Genomic DNA, 27989 nt, shown 5'->3' with positions numbered 1-27989 from the left:
GACTACTAGTGAATGTGTAGGCCTGTCTTTCCTAGAAGTACTCAAGATGGATCTCATGGCTTTATTTCCAAAGTCTTACAATGACAGCAATCTTCCAGCCTTACGCATGAAGCAGCCATTTGTCATACCAAAACAACACTGGTAAGGGGGGCCTAAATCAAGGTTTAAAATTTTTTCCAGCATGGAACTTGAAATTTGCCAGAAAGAGGCGACTGTGTGATGTTAACGAGATGAGAAGCCAAGTCGGGCTTGGCTGTGGACAGGGACAGGAGCCCGGGCAGTCAGTGGGGGAACTGAGCGCCTCCAGGTGCCCCACGTCAGCGTGCGGGCACGGGGCGGCGAGTTTGGAGTTTCAGGGAAACAGGAGGGCAGGAAGAGCCGCGAAGGCTCTCCCTTCACCGCACGGGGAGGAGGCGACCACCGCTACCTCCGAGCCCCCCGTCCCACACGGAGCCGCCGCCCCTCACAGCGAGGCCGCGCTCGGCGCCTCCTTTGTGACAGGCGGGCCGCGCCCCGCCCCCCGCGCCGTGCCGGGCGCAGCCGGAGCGGTGGCGGCGCCATTTTGCGCTGCTGCGGGACTCGGCGCGGGGCGGCCGCGGCGGGAGGGAGGTGGCGGCGGGAGCGCTGACGGCAGCGGCGCTTAGCGGGAGCGGCGGCGGGTGCGGTTGCTGCTCGGCACTGAGCGTCCCCGTTCGCCCTAATCTAATCTAACCTAACCTAGCCTAGCCTAGCCCAACCCCGTGGCCGGGACCCTGCCGACATGAGCGACGTGGAGGAGAACAACTTCGAGGGGAGGGTGAGTGGCCGGTCCTAGCGGGGCCGTGCTGAGAGGGGGCGCCCTGGCGGAGGGGGGTTGAGGGGGGCGCGAGGAGCGGCGCGGTGCTCTCTAAAATGGCCCCTTCGGGAGCCCGAGGCTTGGCCGGGCCGTGAGCCACTCACGTCCCCCTCCTCGCCCTGTGTCCCCCCACCACCCCGTTTTTCTTTATTTTTTTTTATTTTATTATTTATATTTAACGACCCGGCGGCGCCGAGGGAACCGGCCCGGCTGGGGGCTGAGCCCGCTGCCTCCCCCCTCGCACGCTTCCTTCTCCCCTCGCGCCTCCGCCGCCATCCCCCTTCCCGGGGGGGGGGGGGGTGCCTCCATCCTGCCCCCTCCGGCCCCCCCGGCAGCAGGGCCCAGCTCCTTGCCCAGACCCCGTTTTCCCCCGGTCCCCTTCAGCCCCCTGCCCCCCCCCACCGCCGTGCTCCGTTGCCCACCGGGCCCAGGCTCGGGCCCCCTTTTCCCCCCCCTTGCCCGCGGGCCCCGCAGAACGAGGAGGGACCGGGTCCTTTTGTGAGCGCTTCTCCTGCCTGCCGGCCCGCAGCCAGCACCCGTGTGTGCCCCAAGCCCTGGGGCCGGGCCTCAGAAGGCACCGGGGAGGTACGGCCCTCGCTGTTAAACCCCTGACACGCACCGATCGCGTGTAGCCGAAGACTTTCTCTCAAGGAGCCGCTGCGGTTTGGTAACCCTGTTAGGCCTGTTCCTTCTCTCTTCCCTCCGATGGCTGCGGTTTTTCTGTAGGCCTCTGACTGGTCCCTTCCATTTTCTTTGTTGTTTTTTTTTTTTTGTGTGTTTTCCCCTAGTGATGAGCAGGGCAGGCAGGAATTAGGAGCTGCTTGAAACAGAAATTAAACATGTGTTGTTCTCACTCCATCACCATTTACTTTTTTTTTTTAATTTTGCAGAGATCTTTTTTTTTTTTGTTCTCTCCTAGAGAGTTGCTTTAGAAGAACACCTGAGCATCCTTTTGGTGACTTTTTCTGACGAACCAGTGATAGCAGCTTTTCAGTAATACGGTTACATAAGATTGTTGCCTGGAGAATCGAGCAATGAATTTTTAAAGGACCAGAGTCACTTTCCAATAATTATTTTTACAGAAATACTGTAGCCTTTTTGTAATGTTAGTCTTTAAAAAAAAAAATAAAGAAAACAAGCAAAAAAACCCAGTCCCCAGGCTGAATGTGTTGTACCTGCCTGCCCAGTGACTGCTGCTGGTTCCTCAGGTGAGGTAAACAAAATCTGTTCTTGTGTTAGTTGCTGGACAAAGACGGCTGTATGCCTATGCTCGTTTCAGATAAATGAACTAATCTCTGAAAGGAAAGCCAGCCAACTCAGAGAAGGTTGAGCATAAGTATTCTTTGTTGTTCATTTTTTAAAATTTGTTACTTCAGCCTCCCAGTTTCTAGCAAAATTTATATTTTTTTATTATTTTCTTATAACTATTTATGTTAGGTTCCTACAGAGAATGTGTATGTTAGGTTCTGTGATGGATCTATTGTTAGTGTTAAAAGAACCTGATACAGCTGTTTAGTTTCAGTATTTCTGCATACCTTCTTCTGCCAAATGTAGAAGTAAAATTAATGTTTTGACAGTATTTGAAATAAGAGAAGTCCTGCATAGCCGTTTCTCTGACTGTTAATTCTCAGTTGGCTTAAGCTTTTTTTGTTTTTGAGGTGGAAAATTTACCTGTTGGACAGAACTGCTGACCCCATTGAGTTTTCACTTGGAAAACTTGCATTCTTTCCTTAATAACGGAATTTCTGAATCAGTCTAGCAAGTGGCACTCTCTTGCTCAATGTTCTTTTTTAAACATAACTGAACGGAACAGGATTCACTTACAGCTTTTTTGTTGTTGTTCTAATTGGGAACATTCCTAGGGAGTTTTTTTTTATTTCACTAATACGTTTTTTGTAGACGATGAATATTTGAAATTATATATATATGTAAAATGTTGCAGCCTAATATATATTTCATAAATTAAGTGTGTAAGTTTTGGGGGGTACTTAGTGTTTAATCTCCTATCCCTAGTTGGACAGAACTCTGATGCGCTGAATGTCCTCGTGCATCAGTTATGTGCAGGCACATGGCATGGAGAGAGTATAGCAGAAGAGTTCAATGGGAGAAGGAACCACAAGGGGGGGGGGGGGGGCAGCGGGGGTAAAGAACCTGCTTTCCTCCAAATTGACACAAAAGAGATTTCTGAGTACCTAACTTTTAGTCCTCCTCACCTTCCTCAGCATTCAGCTTAAATACTAACTAGTGTGATGTTTAAAGGGGGATTTAGTCGAAGTCCCTTTCTGTCCGTGTAGATGCATATCATCCCCAAAACACTTCCAGTAAAGTTCTTGAAAGTAGCAAAGTAGTGATAAAGTCTGACAGCAAGGTGAAGGTGCATATTGAATCAGCAGTAACCAAAAAAAATCTTAAAAATAAATCTTTACATGGAAGATGAGTTAGAAAGTCCTTCCCTGTTTTGCTTGTTACATGTGAAGAAAAAAACAGTTTTAACAAAAATAAATGTCAGGAATTACTCTGTTTAAAATAAAGCATGTTTTAGCAGTGTTAAGATGTCCACGTATCTTGCCTCCAATTTGCAGTTTTAAAATCATGCTGTCACTTCATATGAAGAGGAAATTGAGGATGATCTTGGAAATAACTTTTCAGTGAGGTTGCATAATCTGTACTGCTTGAAAACTTGCATTTATAAAGTGTTGGTTAAAATTGTAGGGATTTAAACTATTATTCTTGAACTCGCTCATTTCTTTACTGATCTTTTTTTTTCCAAAGCAAATGTTAATCAGATACGTTCAGACTAATTAACGTTTGCTCTGTTTTTACATCAATTTTGCTTCAGCAAGTTCTGTATTAAGAATGTAGCTGGTGGAAGAGAAGAAATCCTGCCCCCAAGTATGGTTATTTAATGGAAAGAAATTGACAGAATAATTAGAAATATAATGGGCATACTAGATATAAGTTTATGGACTCGAAGAAGGAAACAGATTTTAAGTCATGTTTCTGTCCAATGACTTGAGTTTTGCAAAAGGTACAGGATTTTATCACCATTAAGTGTTCGTTGTGAGCAGGTTAGACAAATGAGGCTTTTTATCTCTTATTGTTGATAGATGATAGCTTTGTAGGGATTTAGATCTTAGTTCCTTTCATATTTGTCCAGTTATTTGTAACAACAGATTGTTCATCTGGTGCATGTTCTGTGATGCAGCTTTATTAAAAGCTTTCCTAGAGCAGTGGAAAAGTTGTAGTCTGAACAGATGCGGATGGAAACTCCACTTGCAGTTTTGATCAGTTTTTTTTGAGCTTCTGATAGTGTTTGACTTCTGTAATCTTAAAAGTTTACTAGTTCTCTACCAATATTAATGGGCTCTTTGTCTAAATAGATAAAACTTCATATCGGAGTGAAGGCAGAACTCTATCTTAGAACTCCAGATTGATCGTCTTTCGTGGCTCTAATGAGAGGCCTCTTCCTGCTCTCGCCAGAATCTCAGTGATTTCAGTCTAATAAAGCACTTGAACCCTAGATCATTTCACGTGTGAGCCATTTTGTTGAAGGAAGGATGTGTAGTTCATACGCATGCTTTTGGGTCAGCTAAACTCTGAATGTGTCTTGTGGTTTTTGCATGCAAGCTTCATAAAGAAAATGCTTAAATTCATATATGTTCCGATGCTACCTAAACCTGATCAACCTTGAGATCATTTCTTTGGTTCAGACACCTGTATCGGCCACCGGCCACCTCAGTGGCAAGGAAGGCATGCTGCTTTCCTACCTCTTGAAATACAGGCGTGACAGTCTGCTTATGCTCTGTAGTTCTGCATTAACTTGGGGGGAAGGCTGTGATCATGCTGTGGTTTCTGATGGCAAACATGGGAAAGGAAACTTTTTACAGAAGTTGATTTTTTTTTTTTTTGTTTAATCAACTTAATAGATTCTAGATTGTTACCTGCACAAAAGAGTGACCACAGAACCCTTCCTTGGACAGGTGTATATTCAAGCCTCAGTGAAAAGATAAGCATATATTTCAAAAGGTTTATTGCTGAAGCTACTACTTCTTACTTTTTTATTGGAGCAGTGTCATTGATAACAACATATAAAGCTTGCTGATGCCAATAATTTTATTTTTAAAATATTTAAATATGGATGTAAGATAGCACAACTTCAGTTTCTGTATGAAAAGAAAGTTATGTTTTACATATGTATTAAAATATTTATGGAAGAATAGCTAATTAAGAGATTATCATTTTTAGTGTGGAGTGACAGATCATAGTATTAAGCAAAAATGTAACTTTTCTGGTGAGTTTAGAGGAAAGTTGGTAGGTTCCTGTCAAAGCAGTGGTTAAAAAGTAATCTGGTCTCATCTCAGGAAGAGATGCTGCTAAATTGACAGCTTAATCCAGCGAATGTAGGCTGCTACCGAATTTCAGTTTCTTTTTTGACTGCTTTTGCTTTTCTGTTCCCTTATGAAGTTGGACTTTGTTTATTTTTGGAGTTTGGGCAGGATTTTTTTTTGCAAGATTTTTGTAAAGCCTTGAGCTATCTTCTGCTAGCTTAATGGTGTTGCTGTACTACTTGCTGTCCTGTTCTGTCCCCCGTGCAGGTGGTACTTCTCAAGGTGGAGGCCAACTGAAATTTCTGGGTGATAACGTGTTTTTTTCTTCCCATTTGACTTGCCATGCTTTCCTATAGGAAGCCTAGTGTAAGCCTAATTGGCTCTTTTTACTTAGTCTCTCTTTAAATTCTGATAGCCATGTAGCAAACCCTTTATGACGTGCTCTGAAATGGTGAGGCCTGAGGCATGGTAAAATGTGACAAAAGTGAGGATAGAAGAGTAACGTAAAAACTATTTTTGTCTTTTCTTGTTGTCTTTATCATGCCCTCTGATGACGGGTGGAAATCTAAAAATACTTCCTAAAGACTTTTGTAATTCTGTTCTACATAGAACTGTTTGGAATGTTGTGTTTTGTTTTTTTCAAGTAACTATTTTGGAAAGTAGCATTTCTCTGCAAGGATGTGAGGAAGATAAATGGCAGCTATAACTTGCATCGCTTATGGTTGAAACAGTTGTACTGGTATGGATGAAATGCATTGACGTGACTATCACCTTGCTTAGCTGAAGTTGTCGATCAGTTATTCAGTGCCTAGGTTTATGTGAGCATTAGGTAATGGTAGGAAGAGGCATCCTGTCCATACTACTTTTTTCAGTGTTGTTCTTTCTGGAATAAACAACGTAGGAACGATGGAAAATATTCTTCAGTGCTCTCTATAAATGCTTCTAGCTCTGCAGTTCTTAACCAGAGAATCAGTAGCTGAAGCGGCAGTCTTTAGATTGTGTTCACCTACAGTAATTTGTTTGGCTCCAAGTTTGACTTCTTAGTGAATCATTAATCCCGTTTCCCAGTATGTGCTTGAGGAAGTCGCCATATCTTACTCTGAGGAAGCACACTGAAGATTTTTTTTCCATTTTTGCCATGGGAAAAGTGGTATTGACAAATGTATGCCTTTTGAATGGGAGGGTTGATCTGAAGACTACTAGGTAGTTAGCTGGCTGTCTCTTTCCTACAGACCGTAGCGAGAGCAAGTGTAGATGGTTTGAAATGGTCCCAATGAGTATCTGCCTGTAAGGTTGTAAGGGTGAGAGTGGTGCCTCGAGAGTTGCATAACAAAGCAGAAAACATGAACGTGCACACTGCCAAGTGTGAGGCTGTTGTGGGGGTGAGGAGCTGAGTTTAACAAAATGCATTCTGATCTGTGGCCCTCAAATGACTGAGGATCTTTAGAACAGAAAGATAAGTAAATATTGAGGATACAGAGAGAAATTGTAGTTTATTCTTTCTTAAGTAGTAGTTAAATTAATTTCTGGGGTAAACATGGAGCTAAGATCAGGATATCTAGATTACTTGAAGGCTAGTACGGAATTTAGGGATTTGAATGCTTTGGATAATAGAGGTATCTATTTGTTGTTGTTAAAGATGATATACTAAGAAATATAATGTTCTTGTTGATATTGCAGAATGGATGTATAAATTGGTTATTTAGAACAGTGGGGTCTGTCCGTGACATAGACTAAGACAAATCTTGCTAGTTATTTTCTCATCGGGAAATAGAGGAGGAAAATTCTTTAAAATTGCTCTCTGTGACACCTTGAAGCTCTGAATCTCTTAATCCATACCTGTAGTCTTGCCGATACAAATCTCACTAGATACTTTTTCAGTGTCCTCCTTAAGTCCTTAAACTCTTCCAGGTTATTGTGATTCCCTTAGTGTCTCCTTTTGAAGCACTGTAGGAGATATAACTAGGTGATCTATGTTGCATCAGAAGATGAGATGTAATTGCCTGCCAGTGACAGACACAGTATACAACTGCTAACAGGTAATCTCTCTTTAGCTGCAGTTTACATCTACGGTTACTTTGTTTGAGGAAGTTTGAAATGTGTAAGAACTCGTGCTGTCACCTCTGTCACTCTGCTTCTAAAGTTACGTGTTTGTGAGTGCAGCCCTTAAAGGGCTGGAGCAACCAGCTCGGAAAGGACTTGACCTCCATGAAATGCTGTACTGCTTGCTTTTGGCAACTTCATACAGAGCCGTTGTCAGAACTGATACTATTAGAAAAACTGTGGGCAGTGTCAGAAGATGCTTCAGTTGAACAGATAAGGATGCTAAGCTAATTTTGTCATCATACGGGAGTTACTGGGTCCTTAATATTTTTGGCACCTCCCAACACTTCTAGATTGTGCAGTATCTTATTTGTTTTCTTGGTTTTGTTCTTGTTTTTTTATTAGAATTTTTTTTTTTATTAGACCTTATTGTCTAAGAAGTGATCTTTCAAATGTAAAAAGAGAATGGACAGTATAGTATCCTCATTAAGGAGTGACTGAGGAGAGTGAATTCTTTGTCGTTTTATTGAAGGATCTGTTCTAAATCTGAAGGATGTCACATTAAGTGCTTTTCTGTATTACTGGTCACTTTCACTAAGGAGGGGAGTGGAAATAACTCCCGGAGAAACTGGGAATTATTGCAGGATATGAAGTATAAATGTAAGAATTAAAGAGGGCTATCAAACAATGAAGAGTACAAAATTAGAGGGGAGGTAATTAAAAAGTATGTTAGGGGCTCTAAAAGGATGTTTTCTAATAATGAACAGTGAATTTCAGATGTAAAAATAAGAGCACCGTATCAAATCTGGTATTACTTAAGTGCCCGTTCTTCCTTCTCTTTCTGTGACAGTCTTTTGTAGCTAGACCAGCAGATAGCTGGTTCAGTGGGATACCCTGTAACGTAGATCTGCTGGGGTCCACGTCACCGCCCAGCTTTGAATTTGGCCTTCATTGATAAGTTTAGTGTGCCTGTCAAACTAGAAGGTGATGTTCTCCATGTATCCTGTGTCCTTTTCATTGAGGTAAAGGGGAAAAGGCAGCATAGCTGTAATACTCCTGTAATAAATAAGGGGCCTCTCATGTTCCATTTCTGGTTGATTTATTGTCTTTAAATATGAGGAAGGAGTCCTTTGAAAAGGACTTGAGTCCAGAGTGCTGAAGAATTCAACTACAAAAGAAAATGCAAATCTGGACTTACACAGAAAAATAGATAAGCTGGGAAAAGTATTCTAAGGACAGGCAGGAGAAGAAATGATGAAAATGAAATGTAACGCTTGTGGGAGGGGAACTTGCTATGCGATTTTTCCATTACAAGTTTTGCACGTTTTTTGGTGACATTATAGAGGTATATAGCACACATTTCCACAGCTTTTTTTTTTTTTTTTAATAGCTGAGCTCCCTAGGAATGCTGTACACTAAAATGTGAGGAAATCCTAACCTGCTCTTTGTTTGCTTGTTTTCCTAGTTTTTCTCTTGTGTGCATTATCATACAAGAAAACAAAAAAAAACTCCTGTCTGTTATTGGATTGCTTTGAACTGCAGTATTATACGTCTTGTTTTTTGTGGATTAAGTTGTGTGCAAGGAAAACAGGATAACAATGAGGAAGAGAAAGTAGGAAGAAAAATTTGTCTTGCCTATATCTATGTGCATGTATTATGCGAGTAAGTATGTGCATAGATAGATTTTGACTGGAAATCTTTGGCCGTGCTGTTGAACTGAGTGTCTTAGTAATAATGTGTAGGAGTGGAATTTGGGGTATTTAATACCGAGAAGTACATAGTTGTTATTAGGGGGAAACTCAGTTATTGATATCAATATTTTTAATATATATTTGTGCTAATTAGCTTTTTAGTTCATCTATGTATCGTACAGAGAATAAAAATCTGAAAGGGGAGGAGGGTAGCTTTGAAAATACAGTAAAACACCGAGAACTCAGTAAGCTCATTGTTAGACCGTAGACACTTATACAGTTTTAAAGCTTTTTTTAAAAAAGGTTGTTTTATAAAGTAGTTTCTTGCACTTTACCTGCTGGCTTTTCAATTTGGTAGATAACATCTGAACTCCAGCAGAGTTTTATAATCCCCACGTGCTTAAATATACTAAATGTTCTTTTTCCATTAAGGTTAATGTTCGTGAAGAAATTGAAGAGTTTTTTCCAAGAATGTGGAAGATAAATCAAGATAAAAGAAGGCTAATGAAAAGTATTAAAGATCAGAAAATTAAAATTGAATGGGGGAAAAAATTGAACAGAAGATTGGTCAGATAGAAGCACTTGAATGTTTTTTTTAAGGCTATAATGAATTGTTTGAATTGGGGAAGAATACACGAAGTATGAAAAATGAAAAACTCAATGAAGAATGAAGAGAAGTAGAAAGCAAGAGTGAAGTAGAATTAAAAGAATCTGGAAGAATGAATGGGTCCTAGGTTAAGTAAATGTATGGTTTATGTTCCAGTGTCTGTATGATCAAGTTGTAGATGAATTTGCATGATTACTTAGTTAATAGAGAATTGGTGATCTGGTTCAAGCAGGGATCTATTTGAGGAAAGCATACAATATTAACAGTGGGCTAGCAAAATGAAATTTGTTCTGGAGGGTATTGCCTAACCATTTGTTTTTTCAGGAGCAATCAATATAATAGAATTACTGTACTTTAAATGTTAGGAGTTAGGCATTTGTACAACCAATACCATTTGTAATACTATCTTTTTCGTTAGGAGTCTCGCTCCCAGTCAAAATCTCCAGCTGGGAGTCCTGCTCGTGTAAAATCGGAGAGCAGGTCAGGATCTCGCAGTCCATCGAGAGCTTCCAAACATTCTGAATCGCACTCTAGGTCGAGATCAAAATCGAGGTATGTCTAGGAAGTAGTTCGAGTTGATATTCAGTATTATTGCTTACGCCTGTTCTGTTGTTACATTGCTGAGAATTTTTTCCCCTTGTAAAAATGATAAACCTTTTGGAATGCACTAAGAAGACTGCGTTAATTTGTGTGTTGGTGGATGTATAGTTGGACAAAGCTGGGGGAAGATTCCATAAGTAATGAAGTATGTGTATTTATAGGGAAGTAATATAATAGAAGTAGCGGAGTAGAAATTGTTACTAAAATGAGAAGATTTAACTACTCCAGAAGAGAGAGAAGAGAGTACAGCTCAGTTCTGTGAAAGCTTATGTCCCCTTCCCCAAAATCTTTTTCAGGGGAACTCTTTATTGTGTAGACCCCTCCTTTAGGAAAGAAGGAAAACTCAAGTGAGAACTACAGCAAAAGTAGTCTGGGTTGGATAAAAGAGTAAGCTCCCTAACTATTGGAAATGTTGGAAGACACTACTTGGGCCAGTTCTTAACATTCCTTCACTGGAATCTTTTTTTTAAAACAAAATCTGAAAAAGTACGATTAAAGTTGGGCATGGATAGCTTCTTAATTTATGGGAGCTTTAGTATTTAAGCTCATTTTTGGAAGCTGCATATGCCTTTCTCTCACTGCTTGTGCTTGCACAGGCAAAGTTTTATAGTTCTCAGTTCTGAGAGAACTTGCTCAGTGTACGGGAGGAATGTCTGTCTTTTTTTCCTCTAAGTATGTCATAAAATATCCAGCTCATGCTACTTCTCTTCTTCCATCTTCCCTTGCACCTTCATACTGTTGAAAACTGGTAGACCTACTGAATCTTTTTATCTGTGGAGAGAGAAACCAGAAAACAAAACATTTGTAGCCCCGGAGGGGGAAGGGGATTTGCATAGTATTACATTTTTCCTCTTTACCAGTTCCTGGGAGAGATCAGTGACTTCCCTATCTGTTTACTTTACCAGGGAAGTCTAAAAGAGTTACTGTGCTCTGAAATTCCTAAGTTCAGCCCGATGTTACAGCTTCTGTCTAAACACTGCAAGAGAAGATATCTGCCTGTTATTAGGATATAACAACTGTATGAAATCATACAGCTTTGACAGAATTATGCGAGTTCAAAATTGTGTTTATCATTGACTGGATATCCGCAGGGAAATGCTTGAGGAGTTAAACAGCTTTTTTGGTCTCAACTGATTTTCAGACTTCATTTGTAGATACCCTAGCACTGTTGTACTGCTAGATCTTTCAGTTTATCAGTTAAGACAATATTTTACAGTGTGGTATGTTTGGTTTCTGTATCAATATGCAAGCGTTAGTTACATGTGGAGCCAAGCTAATACAAGTCTAAGCTCTGAACTTTCTGAAGACTGTTGTGAATATAATCTGTTTTTATGCCAGAAGCACTCTGACCAAATTGAAAATCGTGCTACTGAGCAAGTTATTTAAGATCTGCAATCTTAAGATGCACAAAGTAAAAGAAACTTAACTATTTTTATTGTAGCGAGCCTCTGAAAAATGAATTTAAGATTTTTCTCTGGGAAATGTAAGGCTTACATTTCAACAGATTGGGTGCATATGACCTAACTAAAAGCTTTCTCTTTGTTGAAGATCCAGGTCCAGAAGACATTCGCACAGACGTTACACTCGCTCCAGATCCCATTCCCATTCTCATTCCCATAGGAGACGTTCTCGAAGCAGATCGTACACGCCAGAATACCGCCGTCGAAGGAGCCGTAGTCACTCTCCAATGTCCAACAGGAGAAGGCACACAGGCAGCAGAGTATGTCATGTTCCCCAAGGCTGAGTATCAACAAAACAGTCGCTGCTTACATCAGTGTAGTCTAAGATAATTGCAGGCTGAATTTGACTTGCTGTCTTGTTATTGGAGGATACGGGAATTGTTTTTGGGTTGGGGGGACAAAGTCTTTCCTTAACAACTGGGCACTTATGTCTTGTGCCAGCCATTGGCAGGGTAGTTGTAGAATTTTACTGAAAGCCATGCTGTCCCAAGTGAGTATGGGTAGATAGGTGACATCTCTTTCCCTCTGCTCTAGAAGTTGGACTTCTCCTATTTTTATTCTGTTCCAAGCACGCGTACACTTCACAAAAAAGGAAACTGTGCGTGCCTTTAAAAAAATAAAAAAAGTGAAAATACAAGATCAACTGTAGGAGCAAAGGAAAAAAAAAATTTCAGGTGTTCTTGTTTATATATATATATATATATATGTGTGTGTGTGTGTGTGTTTATATATAGCGTATTATGTTGAAGATTGCTTGTGATTTTATATTTCCAAGTAATGATTTTGGTTTAACTTGAAGAAATAAACTCATTTGTTATTAGCTAACCTGTAAATCTTAATAAACTAGAAAAACAGACAGCTATGAAAAGGATCGATAGTCCTCTCAGAATTCAAATGAAATAACCTAGTTGTCTGTATGGACAGGGATAGGAAGTGTAGGTAAATCGACTTGAGATGCTACTTTTATGTCATTCAGAGAGATTTCCCCCAGTGTCCTTCCTTGTTTAGTGTCTTAGGTTCTGGTTTCGCATCACTTGATGCTGATCTGAGTGAGTACTACTACACACGGGTCTGCCTCTTCCTTGGTGAGGACCACAAACGATCCTTTTAGTTTCCATCTTTTTTATTTTCTCTTTATTTATTTATTTATTATTAATCCTGTCGAAAAGTATGTAGTTTTTTGCATACTCACCTTAGTGAAGCAGCTTACCACAACCAGATAAGACCTATGTGAGGGAGAAGATGATTATGTGGAAGAGGGCAAGACTACAGCTAATGTACATTGGCTTAAGCTGTTGTGAAGCAACACTTGTAGTTAAGCTATTTGTGGATTGTTGCCAGTGTGTAGTCATACTGTTGTAAATACGAATCTAATGTCTTAAAAAGTTGGCAGGAATAACAACTTCAAAAGGCTTAGCAGATTTCCTGGTAAAAGACAAATGAATCCACTTTACTACTTTAGGAAGTATTAGAATATTTTGCTGTGAAGTCCTTTTTGCCTTGGAAATGACTCTGAAACATGAGAAACTCCTCAGAGTGAATTTCATGTTTGTTCTAAGGAGTAGTTCTAATAGTGTCAAAACAAAAATAAATCAGATTAGAATTCTCTAAGCTGCAAGGTCTAAGGACACTAGGAAAATTGGTAGCAATTTTGCCACTTCTGCTGACCTTGGCATACTGTGCTAATGGGAGGCGGTACAATAACTCAGTATTAAAGCTGTCTTTTAATCCTGCACAGTCAAAATCTTTCCAGTGGTGATGTAATTGTCACTTGTTGCTTAGGGTGCACAGAGTGATTCTCCGTACTTAGCTTGCCTTAGAAAAGATAATAGCGTTCATTTCTTAAAACTGATGTTTGAAATTTGGCAAATGCAGAGAAACAAATACACAGGTATTTTTGGGCATCATATTTTCACAATGAACTCCTGAAAAAAAAGTTATGAGAAAAAAAAAGAAACAACATAATTTGAAACATACCATTATAAAAATAAGGAAAGATAATATGAGAGCATGCGTGAATCATGTACTTCATCACTTCTGTGTCTTGGTAGAAGATAGGAAGGGGAATTTGTTACATCTGCAAGCTATAACTTTTTAACTGGAGCTAAATTAGGTTGCAGATCTCCTGTTATGAGAAACTGATGCGCTCACTGAACCTGCTCAGGCAGAAGCAAGTAAACACAGCTGTAATGTTTTTTAAACATTCTTGTGAAAAGAAGTGCTTATCAAGTTGCTACTTCCTACATGGAAAAATACTATCCGAATACTTCTTTTCTTGCATAGTGAAAAAGATGTGCTTAACCTGGTCACAGTCACTATGTAATGTTATGGTTCTCCAGAAAACAAGAGTTTTTAAGTCTTAAACATTTTCGTGCAGATGGAGAACCCGGTAGGGTAGACTTAAGCCTAATGCACAGGCATGCTTTTCTCGGTTTATGTTTTGCATTCTGTTTCTCATGGCTCTCTATCTGAAAATCTACATGTTGCAGTTTAAAACCCAGTAACTAACGTGCATGTTCTACTGTTCCATGCATGTTATTTGGCTTAATGTAGTTACTTAATTTGTTTAAAAGTGTAGAATTTCAGCTAGGGACCATGGAATACTTTTACTCAGCTTTTAGTCTTAGTTTGTTTCATGACTATGTACTTGAAAGCAGAATTTTCCTTTCCTTACGGAAGTAAGCTTTGAAATTCAAGACTTTACTTATAAATTGTCATCTAAAAATTGTCACCTTGGTATCCAGGAGTACAGAGGGGTTCATAAGAGAACATGACAGGAGATGTCAATCTGTTCATTCTTCAAGTCAGGATGAAAGGCAAGCTCTGAGGCATAAATTACTGTGCATCAGTACAGTACAGCACTGTGCTTTGAAAATCTGAACTACAAATTTCATCTGTGTTGACTTGCAGTTACTATTTTAGCTGAAAAAATGCCTGTTGCTCCAATTTTAAATTCCTGCTTCTAGTATAACAGGTGTCAGGAACTTAGCTGGAAAAAAAAATCACAACAAAACCAAAACAACAACTTATTTTGATCAAGATAATTCTTAAAGTTAAATTGGCATTATATGAATTCTGGGGCATGTAGAGGAATCTTGAACCTAATAGGAAAATGAATTGCAGTACCTTGAACAACTGTACAATTTCTTATTTGACTTCCTTTAGTTGAAGTGAAGTGTATGAGAGTTTCCATTTCCTACGTTATTTTCAAGAATCGAGAGTCTTGCTCTAGAAAAGTGAGCACACTTTTCGGTTACCGTTTCACAGAACCAGCCTTCAGTATGTAGTTGAGAGAAGCTGCTGGTTTTGATCCAGTTTACTAGTGAACAGAGAGAAACTTTAAAATTTAAATATTAACTTTCATTATAGTTGAACAGGAAATGTTGGAGGGAGGAGGGGTTGGGAAGAACACCCCTTTGGTAGAAGGCAAGTTACAGTTCAGCTGTCTGTGCTTAGGATCTCAGCTGCTTTTAGGGTGTGAAACTGGAGGCAGCCTGCAGTATTCAGAACCAGTGGTGGTGGCCTTGTAGAATGGCTGAAGATGGGAGTTGAGGCTGGCTGACCAGTTTTCAGCACACACTTAGACATCCTGCCTGCAGCTTATTGGTGATTTGAGTGAGAAATACTAATAAAACAGGTTCTTGTTACCTGTATCTCTTCTGTAACCATAGTGCTTCATTTCTCTGAAGTGTACAGTCAGAATTTTTCACCAACATGAGAAGTTTACCTTTTGTGGTTTTTTATAAAATAAAAATCAGAAAGTGAGCTACCCTTTGAAACACGTTAAGATTGGAATGTTAACGCTCGAAATATTAAGATTTGTAATAAACTATGCTTAATTTTTTCACTTAAAAATAATTGAGAAATTTCAATGTAAGAATGTGTAACTTGTATTTTATTAACTTAATTGGAGTTGAACGCTTGTCTTACCAGGCCAATCCAGATCCTAATACATGTCTTGGAGTGTTTGGTCTCAGTTTGTATACCACTGAGAGAGATTTGCGTGAAGTCTTTTCCCGTTACGGACCTTTGACTGGTGTCAATGTGGTTTATGATCAACGGACTGGACGATCAAGAGGATTTGCTTTCGTTTATTTTGAGAGAATTGATGATTCCAAAGAGGTAAATTCATACTTTACTACTTTAAAGAGGTGTGCTCTTTGTGCGTTGTCTTTACAAATATCTTCGTAAAAAAATATTTTTGAGTGTGTATTCATTAGAAAGTTCTAAGTGAGATTTATTTAAAATGTTTTGTTCAAATCATGTGGCACTTTTAGACAGATTAAACACATTAGTTCAGTGTTCAGATGTTTAGGCAAATTTTGAGCCTGGGCTGTCTGTATTGAATTACTAAGGAACATGGTACTTTGATTTGATAATCTATTACTTCAAAATGAAAATAAGCCTTTAGGCAGATACAGACATCCAGGATTTTTCCAAATTTTTCAAAGTTAACTCCTCAAACTAATTTTCTGTATCAAAATTCTGAAGGTTCTCTTTACTGTTTTCTTTTAAAGTATGTCACCATGCATTTGAGGGAGTATGTTTTTTGTCCTCAATTATACTTCAGTTAGTGACTTTGCTAGTTACACAAATAGCTGTTTGCAGCTGGACTAGTGGCCAGTAGTGTGATTGATGTGTAAAGAAAGAATCAAAGAATCTGAACAGAGGTCTGTATTATGATTCACTGCAGTAAGAAATATTTTAACCTGCATATGGATATTGTGAGCTTTATTAAATTTAATAAAATTTGTAGATGCAAAATTGTTGTTAAAAAGTGTAGATGTATCCGTTCTTCTTTTAAAAAAAAAAAATATTTCAGTCAGTTTTTTTACCCCACGTTCTTTAAGATGAATAAAGTACAAATACTAACTTAGCATGTAAGCTTTCGTTGTGGGGTTTTCTCCTTTCTTATTTGCAAAATGAGTTACAGACTTCAGGCATCACGTTTATGGATGAGTAGTCATGGGCAGATGTTTCAGATTTGCTGTTTGATTCTGTTTATGTTAGATAAGTATGTTCATAACGGTTGGGTCTGACCCTTCTCACCTAGCACTGCAGGAAGGGAGGGTGGCAGCTGCGGGCCTACTATCAGTAACTTAAAAATGAAAATTGCTGATGCTAGTTGATGATACTTTAATGAAAAATGTTTCATGGATGGCTTGGTTGGACTAGACTCAGTTTTGAGCTTCGACTGATCTCTGGTATGATTGTACAAGCAATTGTGATATGGCAAGCAGCTGTAAAAGATGGTGAAGTGATGTACAGAGAACTGGTTTATAATGAGAATGGAAGTTGTATATGTGGGGTTGTTGCAGGCTAGAGGAGGAGGTAAGAACAGGAAGCTTCCTTCAGCTTCCCTTCATTTTCCCACTGTTGCTTTGACAGGTTGAGAGAGGAGTTGGTAGGATGGGTAGGATTCACGTTTAGTGGCCTTTCTGGTTCTGACCTTTTAGCCTAGTATTTCTTTGCACTGGGGTGCATGAGAAACAATCTGCAGCCAGTAACACAGGCTCACGTGAGGATCTCAGTGAAGTACTGTTTTTATTTACGATTGCAATGGAGGGTGTCCTGCAAGCAGGAGCATCCAACAAAAGTATTATAACCTTTTATTCCCTATTACCCAACGCTTAATTACTCCCCTGTTGGAATTGGCCGAGTACTACAGGTTCACAAACTACTCAACGCTTATTACTATACCATATATATACAGTTTTATTTGACCAGCCGTTAATTTCTCCTTTTCCTTTTTTTTTACTTATTCTCTCATGACTAAAGGGCCTGTGATTTTTTTGTTGTTGTTTTTACTGATTTTGCACTGCTCATCTTGTTTTTCTTAGCTATTCTCCTTATTTTGGAACAGTAGGACCTTCCCCTTATCTGCTTAACATACTTCCCACTATTATGCCTGCACAATCACTTTTGAATATACAAGGTTAGTAGAATTTTCCACTGCAAAAACACAACTTTATTTCTCACAGGTGGGATTTTGAAACTGTGACCGTTCTGTAGCACAGTTAGTATCTAAAACACCTGCACAATATTTTGGCACATTGATATACTAATCTTGTCTGTTTTAAAACTTCATGTGTCTTTAGAAGTACAGTTTTTTTCTAGTTGTCATTGGCAATGGTCATGCATAACACCATGCATTTCTTAAAATGTTCCGTGTAAATACCATAAAGTAATTTGTTTAGTATGAAGCTGCTTTGGCAGAAACTACAAAACTGGAATGCAAAGAAAAAAATGGGATATTACATGCAGCATCAGAAATACAGAAATGAAGATGAGCACCGTAAGTGGGAACTGAAGTCATTGGGAATGTAAACAAATTTTTCTCCTGCCCTCTTTGCTAAATTATTTCAGTTATATAAATTCCAAGTGTTGAGAGGTTTTACACTCCTCCCTCTTCCCACACCAGCCCATTGCGGGGGAAAAAGAAGACTTTATTTGACTTGATTTCACAGGCTCTGAATACAGATTTGAAGTGGCAATAAGCAGGAAAAGAGGATCTAGCTATAGGCGTGAAAATCTGTGGCAGGCCCTGTAGGAGGACTGAAGGACATAAACTAATTCCCTGTGGAAGATGGATCTAATCTGAAAAATCGGGTATGCATCATAGCAATGTTACTTGGAACAAAAGCAGCCCAAGTAAATACATTTTGTCTTAATAGAAAAACAAACAAAAAGCCTCTGGATAATGGGAATGTAAAACTCTAAATAAGATGCTTTAAAAGGCTGCAGTTCAGTTCAGCAGTCATAGATGGACTAAATAGGTGTGGAACCCTGTTCTGGGGAGTACAGGGGGAATGGACAACAAGGATTTCAGATCATCTTTACTGTTATCCTTCCAAGAGGGGTGCACTGGGAAGCCTCTCGGCTGATGCACTCTCAAACACTGTTGATACTCAAATTGGACACTAAATGGGTTGTGAATGTGTTTAAACTTTTGTGCTTGGTTTAAGATAGGTCAGTCCCAGACCAGTGTAGGTTCTGTTGCAGCTGAGGTCTTGTTGGGAACCTTTGTCATCATTAGTAACCGTTGTTACAAGTCGTGTCAGTTACTGAGCTGGTTAAAAGGCTGCTATGTGTTTTGATTTTTTTATGAAGCTACGTCTTCGTTTTCATAAAGTTAGAAAATTAGTATTTGGTACTCCTTTTTGGCTTTGTCTGTTGCAATGGGTTGTCTTACATTGTCTTGCTACTCTTAAGTCTTCAGAAGTACATGTGAGGAGTACAGTACCCTTATGTGGAGAACGAGATCCATACGTTTCTGCTGAAGACCTGTTTCTGAAGATAGATGTATTTTCTTTTATAGTTCTCAACATTTGCAACACTGGCACTGAGGTGTCCATTTTGAAATATTTTAGCTAAATTTTAAAGGATGTTCACCTGCCTGTTACGTTATTATTAGTTTAAGCTTTTCCATTTCTTCCAGGGTTTACAGAAAAAATACAGACCTATGTAGTAGGATTTAAAAAAAAAGTTGGGAGGCAGAATGATTATCTCAGGGTTAGCAATAAGAGAATCACGAGTAAAAAGCAGTGGGTGTTCTAGGGAGGTGATTCTTACTGTGGTAGGCAGGGATTTCATATGCCACTATCCAGCTTTTCAGTAACCCATACTATCAACCCGTAGCTGTTAAAGCTGAGGCTGCTGTGAAAGTATTGTGTGTCTGTAGGAGAACTCATCTGAGAAGCATTAACTACAACAGCTGTTGGCAATAGGAAATTTCCAGTTCCTAATGGGACTTAGATGCTATTTACAGTTTTGACCATCTTTCAGAACAATTTTCTGAAGTAGTTTTTTTAGCAATCAAGACAAACTTTATGGAGACAAACTGAGCTGTTAACATAGCTCAGTCACCAAAGACTAGAATAATTACAGGTGTTTTGGTCTTGTTTTTCATTTTAATTTGCAAGACATTTAATCTGTGGTGCAAGCAGACCGGTTTTAGAAGCATTGTTACTGGCTAAAGCTTCTCCTACAGCTTATTGAAGAAATGTTTAAGTGGTGTTTGTAGTATCAAAAGGACCCTTGATGTACCAGAAAAGAACATGAGAAAGTCTTAGATATTCGGAATTACAAGTTACAGACTTCTGGAGACCATGAAATACCATGAAATTGCTCATACGGAAACATACCCAGTTACTCATTCTGGTTCTCTAAAATCCAGTATTTCTTTACTATGTACAACTCTTCAAGGTATGCCTTAAAAAGAATCTAAGTAATCAGTAGATGTTTAAGCCCAGAAAGAAAAAAAATGGTATTTGCGATTATTCTAATTATATTTAAATAAAAAGCAACCTCAAACTAGAGAACATAAACAACTCTTGCTCAGAGGTGAAACAGGCACTTGAATTCAACTTGGCAGGTTGCATTAAGTGTAGAAAGTTGGGTTTCCTCATTTGTTTCTTCTTCCCACCACTTTTTTTTTTTTCCAGAACATCATTTCAGACAACCTCATAAAATCCAGGGCTGAACTAGTGATATCAGTGTACTGGGGGGGAAAAAAGTTAATTATGTCTGTTCATCCCATGTTGCACCTGTGACAGGGGAAATGATCTTTTTGTTGGTGGCCTTAAGTACCACTTGAGAAATTTCAACTCTGAGTTTAAAAGAAAAAAAAAAGTCTCTTACCCTGAAAATATTATTTTTAAAAATGAGTCCCACCATAAATTGCTCGTTTGACTCTTTAAGTATATTCAATCTACTATATGTAAACTCTAATATCTTTAGAATACAATATATCCAATGAATTGAAATCTGATGAATTTAATGTTTCCTTTCTAACTGTTTTGAGCCACTGGAGGTGATGACCTTGTAGTTTGGGAACTGCTCATCTTTGTCAAACACCCTAGATAGTAATTTGAAAGAACTTTCTTGTTATGGATAGACTATTCTAGGTTTAAAACTATAATGTAAGATTATTATATGTTTCATTCACAAGTCTTATTCTGTGTCTTCTGACTGCCAACATAGAGATGTTGTATATGCTGGCCTACAAAGTCAGTTTTTCCTTAGAGTTTGCAACCAAAACTAATAGTGTACGTTTGTGGGAATCCTGGTTGCTTGCTTGCTTACTGTCATCTTGCAAAAGCTGTGCCAGTCTTTTGACAGTGCTCAAATATTTGGAAGAAAATCAAGGTTGAAATAAAAATAGACTGACAGTTAAAGGCTCCTAAGAAGGCATTACTTGTCTTTAAACCCCAATGTAATTTGATTTTTTTCTTAAATATGTTTTGTTTGATCTGGAAAATATATTCCTATCTTTGAGATAGTGTTGGAAAGTGTTTTCTTCATTGTTAGAGCAAGTATGCAACTTCTTTTCACTTCGAAAGTTGAATGTTCTTAGCGTTCATGCATGCCCAAAAGTAGCAGGAGAAGCAAACTGAAATTTGTTTTGAATACAACGTGCTACTCTAATAAAATTGTAAAATCTTAAATTTGAATATAAGCTGCTTGAAGTTGAAGGAAAAAAATTTAAAAAGTAAGTAGGGTCATGAATATGTTTTGACAGTCTTTGTACAGCTTAAATACTGTGGTATCACTTGTCTGAAGTATGTTTTAAAATAGACTTTTTTCATACCAAAGCTGTCATTAGTTAATAAAGTCAACTGAAGTACTTTGTTTCAAAGAGTTAACATGTGGAAGTTAAGAATGATGCAGAGATTTTAAAAACATCTTTGGAAGGATTTTCCAATTGCAAAGGACTGAATGTGAGTGATACCATCAAAATTATTTATGTATTTATGGTGGTTTATTTTGTTTTCACTTTATCTACTGAAATAGAACACATTTCCTGGTATTTCCAATACAAACTATCAAGTCTCAAAATTAATTCATCAGCTACCCTGCTGGTATCCTGCTTTTCTCTGTACTGCTCCCTATATCAAAGAACTCTTCCTCCTTCTTCTTAAAGAGGTTCTGGTTCTTTTAAATAATAAATCAGGTGCCAGGTGTTCTGGAGTTCAGGTGGCTTGTTATCAGCTAAGTTTGTGTCTAAAAGTTATTGATCAGACATAGAAGTGCCATGAAGCAGAAAGTTCCTTTCCTTCTAAGACTCATTGCGCTTCACCACTTCTCCAGAAAAATGCTTTTCATCATGATGCTGATTTTTCAACCAGCTTTTTAGCAGCATTCAGTTTTAGTGTTACGTGTATATACGGCCATAATATGTGTGCACAGATGTATTTTTTAGTTCTTTCATCCTTGTGGAGCAAGACCTTTCAAAAAAATTCAAAGCTAGGGAACTAAAGCTAATGGTCATGTTTAATTCACAAAACATATTTTAATACATGTTGAGAAATTTGACATGCTCTTAGGCTCAGCCTTGCAGTTAGCCAACTCTAGTTGTTAGATTGCTGTGTGGGAGCAGAGCTCACTAGGTGGCGATATAGTATAGATATAAACAATTATTAAAGCACAACCTAAGTGCAGATAAATATGTTAGTGATAACTCAGTCACTTCCAGTTTGGAGACAGTTAGATCTTGTGGGTGTCAGGTTTTTGTGTTCTCCTCTATAGGCTATGTGTTAACTCAGTAAGATCTTTCTTATAGAACTACCAAAAAAAAAATTACATTTCTGAACAGTTGCTAATTTCATTTTTAAAAAGGAAAAAAAGAAAATGCTCTTCTCTGCCATGATTTGAGGCTTGTGTATTGTGCCTCACAGTTAAACTCAAGATTTGTCTTCTTGCTGTTGCTTAACTTGAGATTAAAACAGTATCTTTTCTCACAAAAAAATGAAAATAACATGTATTGGATGAACTGGGTTGTAAAGTAGTATTTAGGAGATCCAAGAGTAGTGGTGAGGAAGGATCAAAAAAAATGTTGGCTTTGAAAATTTTAATAACTATGAAGTCCAGCATTAATTGTAAATTTTTATTATTATTTTATTTTTTTAATTGCTATCACCTGAACATAAATCTCAAAAGTACGCTGTGGTCCTCTGAAAAACTACTTTCCTGATTTTGAGTTTGAGAAAGACCACTGTATTGATTCAAAGAGCAAAGAAGCAGGGGCTAGAACACCCAGCGAGCGTGTGCACGAGCTGCGAGCGGGTCTGAAGGCAGAGGCTTCTCAAGCGCAGACCCTCCTGCGTATCGCTTTAGCTGGCTGCTATTGTGAGAGTGAGTGGGGAGGAAGGTTGTAATTAGGTATCCATGTAGGCTGAACCCGCCATTTTACTAAGCTCTGCTGGAGTAGGTCCTTGTAAGGGAGATGGCAGGAGGCTGGGAGAGCATGAAATGGCAGCCGACTAGCAGTAATCCGGCCATATGCACCCTACAGGAAGCCACTGTTTTGCACAGCTTTTGAATCCGCCCATCCCCTCTGGGTCAGAGACGGCGCTAGGAAAGATGCAGTTTTCAGGAAAAGCTGCTTTGACTTTGTTTACCTTTCTGATGGGGTAGTAGGCGAAGTCTACTACAAAAAAATTGACTGTGTTAGTGGGTAGCCCTGTGCTTTCTTAAAAAGGGATTGCGTGGCACGGTGCTCCCGCGCCCCAGTGCAGCCCTGTAGCACTGCCGGCGGACGGGCCGGGGGACAGAGACCAGCCATTCGCCACAGTGGGGCACTAGTAACCAGGCTAAATGAAACAAGGTCGGGGCTTGTTTTTCTAACAGAAAATAGTGTTTTGCACATAGCTTTCCATAGTGGGTTGTAGGTTTCACGCCCCTGCCCCTTCTCTTTCTTGCAGGCAATGGAGCATGCAAACGGTATGGAGCTGGATGGCAGGAGGATTCGGGTGGATTACTCAATCACCAAGAGAGCACATACGCCCACTCCAGGCATCTACATGGGCAGGCCAACACAGTAAGGAGTTCACTCACTTCCCTTAGTAGGATTAAAACTAGTTTAAACTGAATGACTGAAATCTGGTTGAAAAACTGAACTGCAGACTCTTTTTTTAATTTTAGAGTTATGCCAATTGTATTTTCTCACAAAGGTATTAATATAATTGTGTTACCGTGATTCAGATATACTATTAAGTCCTACTGTAGTTTCCTGTATTTATTTTAAAAATTGAATGTGTTATTTAAAAAAATCATCTAGCACAGCCAGTTAAGGCACCTTTAGTTTACTTAAATATTAGGGTGTCCATTTGCCTTTGATTCTGATGTGAATTAGGCTGAAAACCTTGATGTTGTTTTTTATCTGTTTTGTTGTGTTATTTTAAGTGTTTTTCTTTGAACATTTAATCACTAAATTAATTGCTTCTTCTTAAGTGTCTCATTTACAAGAACACTGGAAAAAGTTTGAGTTATTTAGTTTGATGAAGAGTAGAATCTGAAATACTTCTTGCTCTTTTTTTTTTCCTAATAGCAGTGGAGGAGGTGGTGGTGGCGGAGCAGGTCGTCGCCGTGACTCTTACTATGATAGAGGGTATGACAGAGGTTATGACAGATACGAAGAATATGACTACAGATACAGGTGCATAATTTTAATTCTATTTTATTTCTGTAGGAAAAGTGGGTTTGGGGGAAAATTGATAAGTGGCAAAAAAGAAGTTACTCTGCTTGTACCAAGATTCAGCATACGTGCTTGCTTTGTTTGAGAGCCTCGTTACGATAGTTTGGGTAAGATTAAAGTAGTCGTCATCTTTAGTGCCTCTGTAATTCAGCTACATACTAAATAGTTAAGTGAGAGGTTAATTTTGCTACCTGGAGAAGGTAGAGCATATATTTTGCAAATGTAGTGGACAGACAGAAAGAGGACTCTTCTTCCATACTGTATATAGAATCAGGAACAGCTGACAAACAGTGCTGTTAAAGAAGAGGTTATTTGTAGATGGGGGTTTTTAATGCTTGACATTTCATAGCTATCTGACTGTTTTGAAAGTTATCTAGTTTCAGAGAATGTTGTACAACAAGAATTGTAGGCATCTGTAAAAGCATTTAGGTGTTTGCAGGGCTAGTGAGAGTTTATTAAATGTTCTGTAGAAATACCACATAGTTTTAAACCCATCAGGTAGAGAAATATAAAAGCATTTGTTAAATAGCTATAAGCCACAGCCAAATAAAGCTGAAGTCTTTCATACTGGCCAAATCTTTCAGTGCTAAGGAAATGGTTTTGTTCTGTAGAAGTAATGTGAATGAGGTTTCATTCGTTATGATGATGTTTGTTTTCTTTTTTAATTTTCCTTAAAGGAGACGATCACCATCGCCTTACTATAGCCGGTACCGATCACGATCAAGATCCCGTTCCTATAGTCCAAGTAAGTAAATACACAGGAATAAATAGAATCAGAACAGCATAAGACTTGTTATTAGTCTAATCGGTCAGTGGGAGTTCTGAAAACAAAAAACCTGGGCACTTCCAGTGTTTGAGTTCATGTATACTGTTTGTTCACAGTAATGATGTTGTCTGTTTGTTTTTTTTTTCCAGGGCGCTATTGAAGATCAGAAGAGTTACAGTTGAGGGCATGATTTTTAAATACAAGGTTCAGATCTTAGCTTCCCTACTGCTTCCCTCCCTCCCTTGTTCTCCATCCAGCTATTTTACAAAACTTTGGTTCATTTAGAGTATACATATCTTCAGTTGAAGTATTCCTGTTTTCCATCCCTTCTTATTGTAATACTCTTAAATATTGTAATTGTTGTAGTTTTTGTGTAGTAAAACATCTTAAGCAAAATGAAATAGAAAACCCAAAGTGTTGATACATTTTGGAAGTCATTCCTATTTTGTTTTTAAACCAATTGGACTCCTGGCTAATTACAAGAGAGCAACGATATTTTTAAAGCTTGCATGTCATATGTAATACACTCAGATACTTTAACATAAACCTGCATTTCCAAGTAACTCGTTAATCTTTCTGTTAAAATGTTTACCTATTACTTTGATAAACAAATAACGACTTTGAGCCTTTCCTGTAATGACAAATTTATTTAGATAGTCATGAACCAGAGGATTTCTTTTTTTGTCAGGTAGTTGCTTTGAGCGTAGAATATTTGAGCTAGAGCAAAATTTGGTACTTCGCTGACCAGGAAAATAGATCCTTGTACACCGAAAATTAAGACTGTATTTTATACATGTTTTTGGATTGCTACACAGTGGATAACATCTGAAGTTAAAACCATAAAAATCCTGTTTTTTTTTTATTGTACTTGGTTGAATTTTTCCCCCTAATCAGTGCAGGAGAAAAAATATTTATTGAACATAGCAATTAGTTATATAATTTGCTGTTCATTTAAACAACAACAACAAAAAACTTTCTGGTATTGCAATAATGATTTAAGCAAGTTTTGTTTCTGGTCCTTTTTGGAGTTTGAAAGTATGGATGGAAAAACCTGTAACTACATGTAAACCTTTTTTTTCCCCCCTCAATAAAAGTTAATTCCACTGAAATGTGGCTTCTTGTTTTCTGTTCTACATCTCATGTCACCTTGGAATACAGGTTAAGCAGGACATGATATTGCTGCATGAGTAATAAAGTCAGCATTTATCTGTTTCCTTAGGAGCTTTGTCTTCCCTGGGAATTGGCATGCAGTTATATGAGATGGCTAAGCAGAGTGGGTAGTCCAGATTTTTCTTGGACTATCTTTGGCACTTGCTGGAGTCATGGTGAGATGGTTTAAGGGGAAGAAACACTGTTGACTTTGTTTAGATTTCTGGCAAGTTTTGCCCTCTGAAATAACTCACCATGTGGCTGGTTGAATGTCGATGTTGGCACAGCAAAAGGAGTAGGACTACCAAGCTCTCACAGCAAAAATAATTTCATCCTGACTGTCAAGGAATGCCACCAAAAGTGTTTGTCATAATCATAACAGAGTAAGCATATGAAACAATTTTGTTCACTATTCCTGAATGCCAATGCCAGGGACTATTCACAAGTAATTATAAGAAACAAACACGTACCCTACTCTTCTAAAGGTTTGATACAACATGCCGTGAGAAACTGGTGACAAAACAAGTTCTATCTTACTGATCCTTGCTCAGTATTACTCGTCTATTACATTTTATCCTTAAATTGTAATTGAATGCTCATAGTAAAATGAAAACAAAGGATCTGAAACATTGAGGTTCAACAAATAGCCCGTGGACTCTAGTTTACTGCTATTTAGTGGTGAACCAGGTAGTTTAATAAAAGCTAAAAAAATCGTCCTCAGTAAACCAAATTGCCAAAGTCCAAAGAGTAAACCGTGAGTATTTCTTTAATTTCAAAATTACAGGGAGTACAGGGCAGAAATAGTGAGGCAACATGAAGCAAATGCACAGGGAAATAGCCGCAGGGCTGGTTGGGGGAGGCACATTCAAGCTCAGGGTTATTGTGATAATTGGGGAATGGAGAGACAGAGACGGCTGCTGTTTGCCAGGTTACAGCGTTTGTGGCCTCTAACTGAAGGGTTGAGATGTTCTGTTAGCTGGGGAGCAGTCTGTCAGTTCTGCTGGCTGGAAGCTAAAGCCAGATACGGGAGCGTCTGAAAACTAAATTTGAAGACGGTTTCTTCCAACAGTTAGACTTAACCTAATGAATCTATTTGTCACTGGTCAATACAGAGCTGTAAGTGGAAACAGTGTTTTATTTTGTGGTAAATGTTGACTGACGCGATGCAGATATTCTGAAGAACAGGTGAAACAATTCTTACAGTATTGGACATACTTGTACGTGTATTTAATGTATAAATAACTGTAGGACTTTAATGGCAATTTATAAAACTATGGGTCCTGAAATTGGAAGGACAATTTGTAGCTGTTTCCTCATTTATTTAATGCTTCCTTGGAACTGAGCAGAGATCTCAGCGTTAGCAGGTTTCTGTAGCTTGTACGGCCTGCATTTTCCCAGAGGATGGGAGCCGTTCTTTCAAGTTGCTTTTGAATGTATTTGGGAACATCATTTATATAAGCTGTTGGTACTTTTATGCTTTTGACATGTTTATGTTGATATTTGTGTTCATGAAAGAAAACAGCCTGGGTAGTTTGTACGTACTGTGTCTCTAATCACAGCTAATTAAACAGGTAAGTATTTCCTCTAGTCATTTGTATTTAGTGCTACGACTCTAATCATATACAATAGTTTTGCAACAAAGTAAATTAAGTCATCCTTAAGTAACAAAACTTAGAGAAAAGCTTACTTTGTGCTAGTACACGATAATAGTAAGTTTGCAGTTGAATTGCAGAGAATATTTAAACGTTGACTTCAGGAAAAAAAAAATTCGTCTTGTTTTTTCTCTAGCCTTAATTCTAGGCTTAGCATATAGAATGCAAGATAATACTCACGACAGCTGCTATAGCTGCTATGCAGGCTAGCCCAAGGCTTTATGTAATGGAAAATTCGCAACTGATAAGAACAGTTAGAGAAATACGGATTTACACGTTCGGTCAAAGTAACTTCTGAATTTGTGTGCGTATTTAAGGTGATGTACATAAGCATAAGGTGAAATATGTTTATTAAGGCTATCGTTTTATGTCGTTTGTCCTAT

At 38.6% G+C, this 27989-nt stretch overlaps 1 protein-coding gene across 3 annotated transcripts; it reads left to right on the top strand.

The window, feature by feature from the left end:
- The first annotated feature begins 261 nt into the window (after positions 1-261).
- On the top strand, positions 262-25909 carry TRA2A (transformer 2 alpha homolog). 3 transcript variants are annotated; one of them, XM_040546709.1, is made up of 8 exons: positions 262-796; positions 9923-10056; positions 11653-11824; positions 15498-15686; positions 23267-23382; positions 23893-24000; positions 24717-24784; positions 24955-25909. In XM_040546709.1, exons 1-8 carry the CDS (start codon positions 761-763, stop codon positions 24963-24965), a joined length of 834 nt encoding a protein of 277 aa, XP_040402643.1. In that variant the 5' UTR covers positions 262-760; the 3' UTR covers positions 24966-25909. The 3 variants fall into 3 exon arrangements, with proteins under 3 accessions (XP_040402643.1, XP_040402646.1, XP_040402644.1); XM_040546712.1 differs by lacking the exon at positions 262-796 and adding an exon at positions 2025-2043; XM_040546710.1 differs by lacking the exon at positions 262-796 and adding an exon at positions 9333-9642.
- The last annotated feature ends 2080 nt before the right edge of the window (positions 25910-27989 follow it).

The sequence above is a fragment of the Cygnus olor genome, chromosome 2 (genome assembly GCF_009769625.2).
Source record: "Cygnus olor isolate bCygOlo1 chromosome 2, bCygOlo1.pri.v2, whole genome shotgun sequence".
Taxonomy (NCBI): Eukaryota; Metazoa; Chordata; class Aves; order Anseriformes; family Anatidae; genus Cygnus; species Cygnus olor.
Note: the sequence above shows the minus strand (reverse complement) of the source record. Positions and strands in the feature narration are given on the sequence as shown.

Coding starts and splice junctions, on each gene's coding strand:
- TRA2A (XM_040546709.1), top strand. CDS start 761: ATGAGCGACGTGGAGGAGAACAACTTCGAGGGGAGG. Junction 10,057..11,652: donor AGGTCGAGATCAAAATCGAG/GTATGTCTAGGA, acceptor TCTTTGTTGAAG/ATCCAGGTCCAGAAGACATT. Junction 23,383..23,892: donor TACATGGGCAGGCCAACACA/GTAAGGAGTTCA, acceptor TTTTCCTAATAG/CAGTGGAGGAGGTGGTGGTG.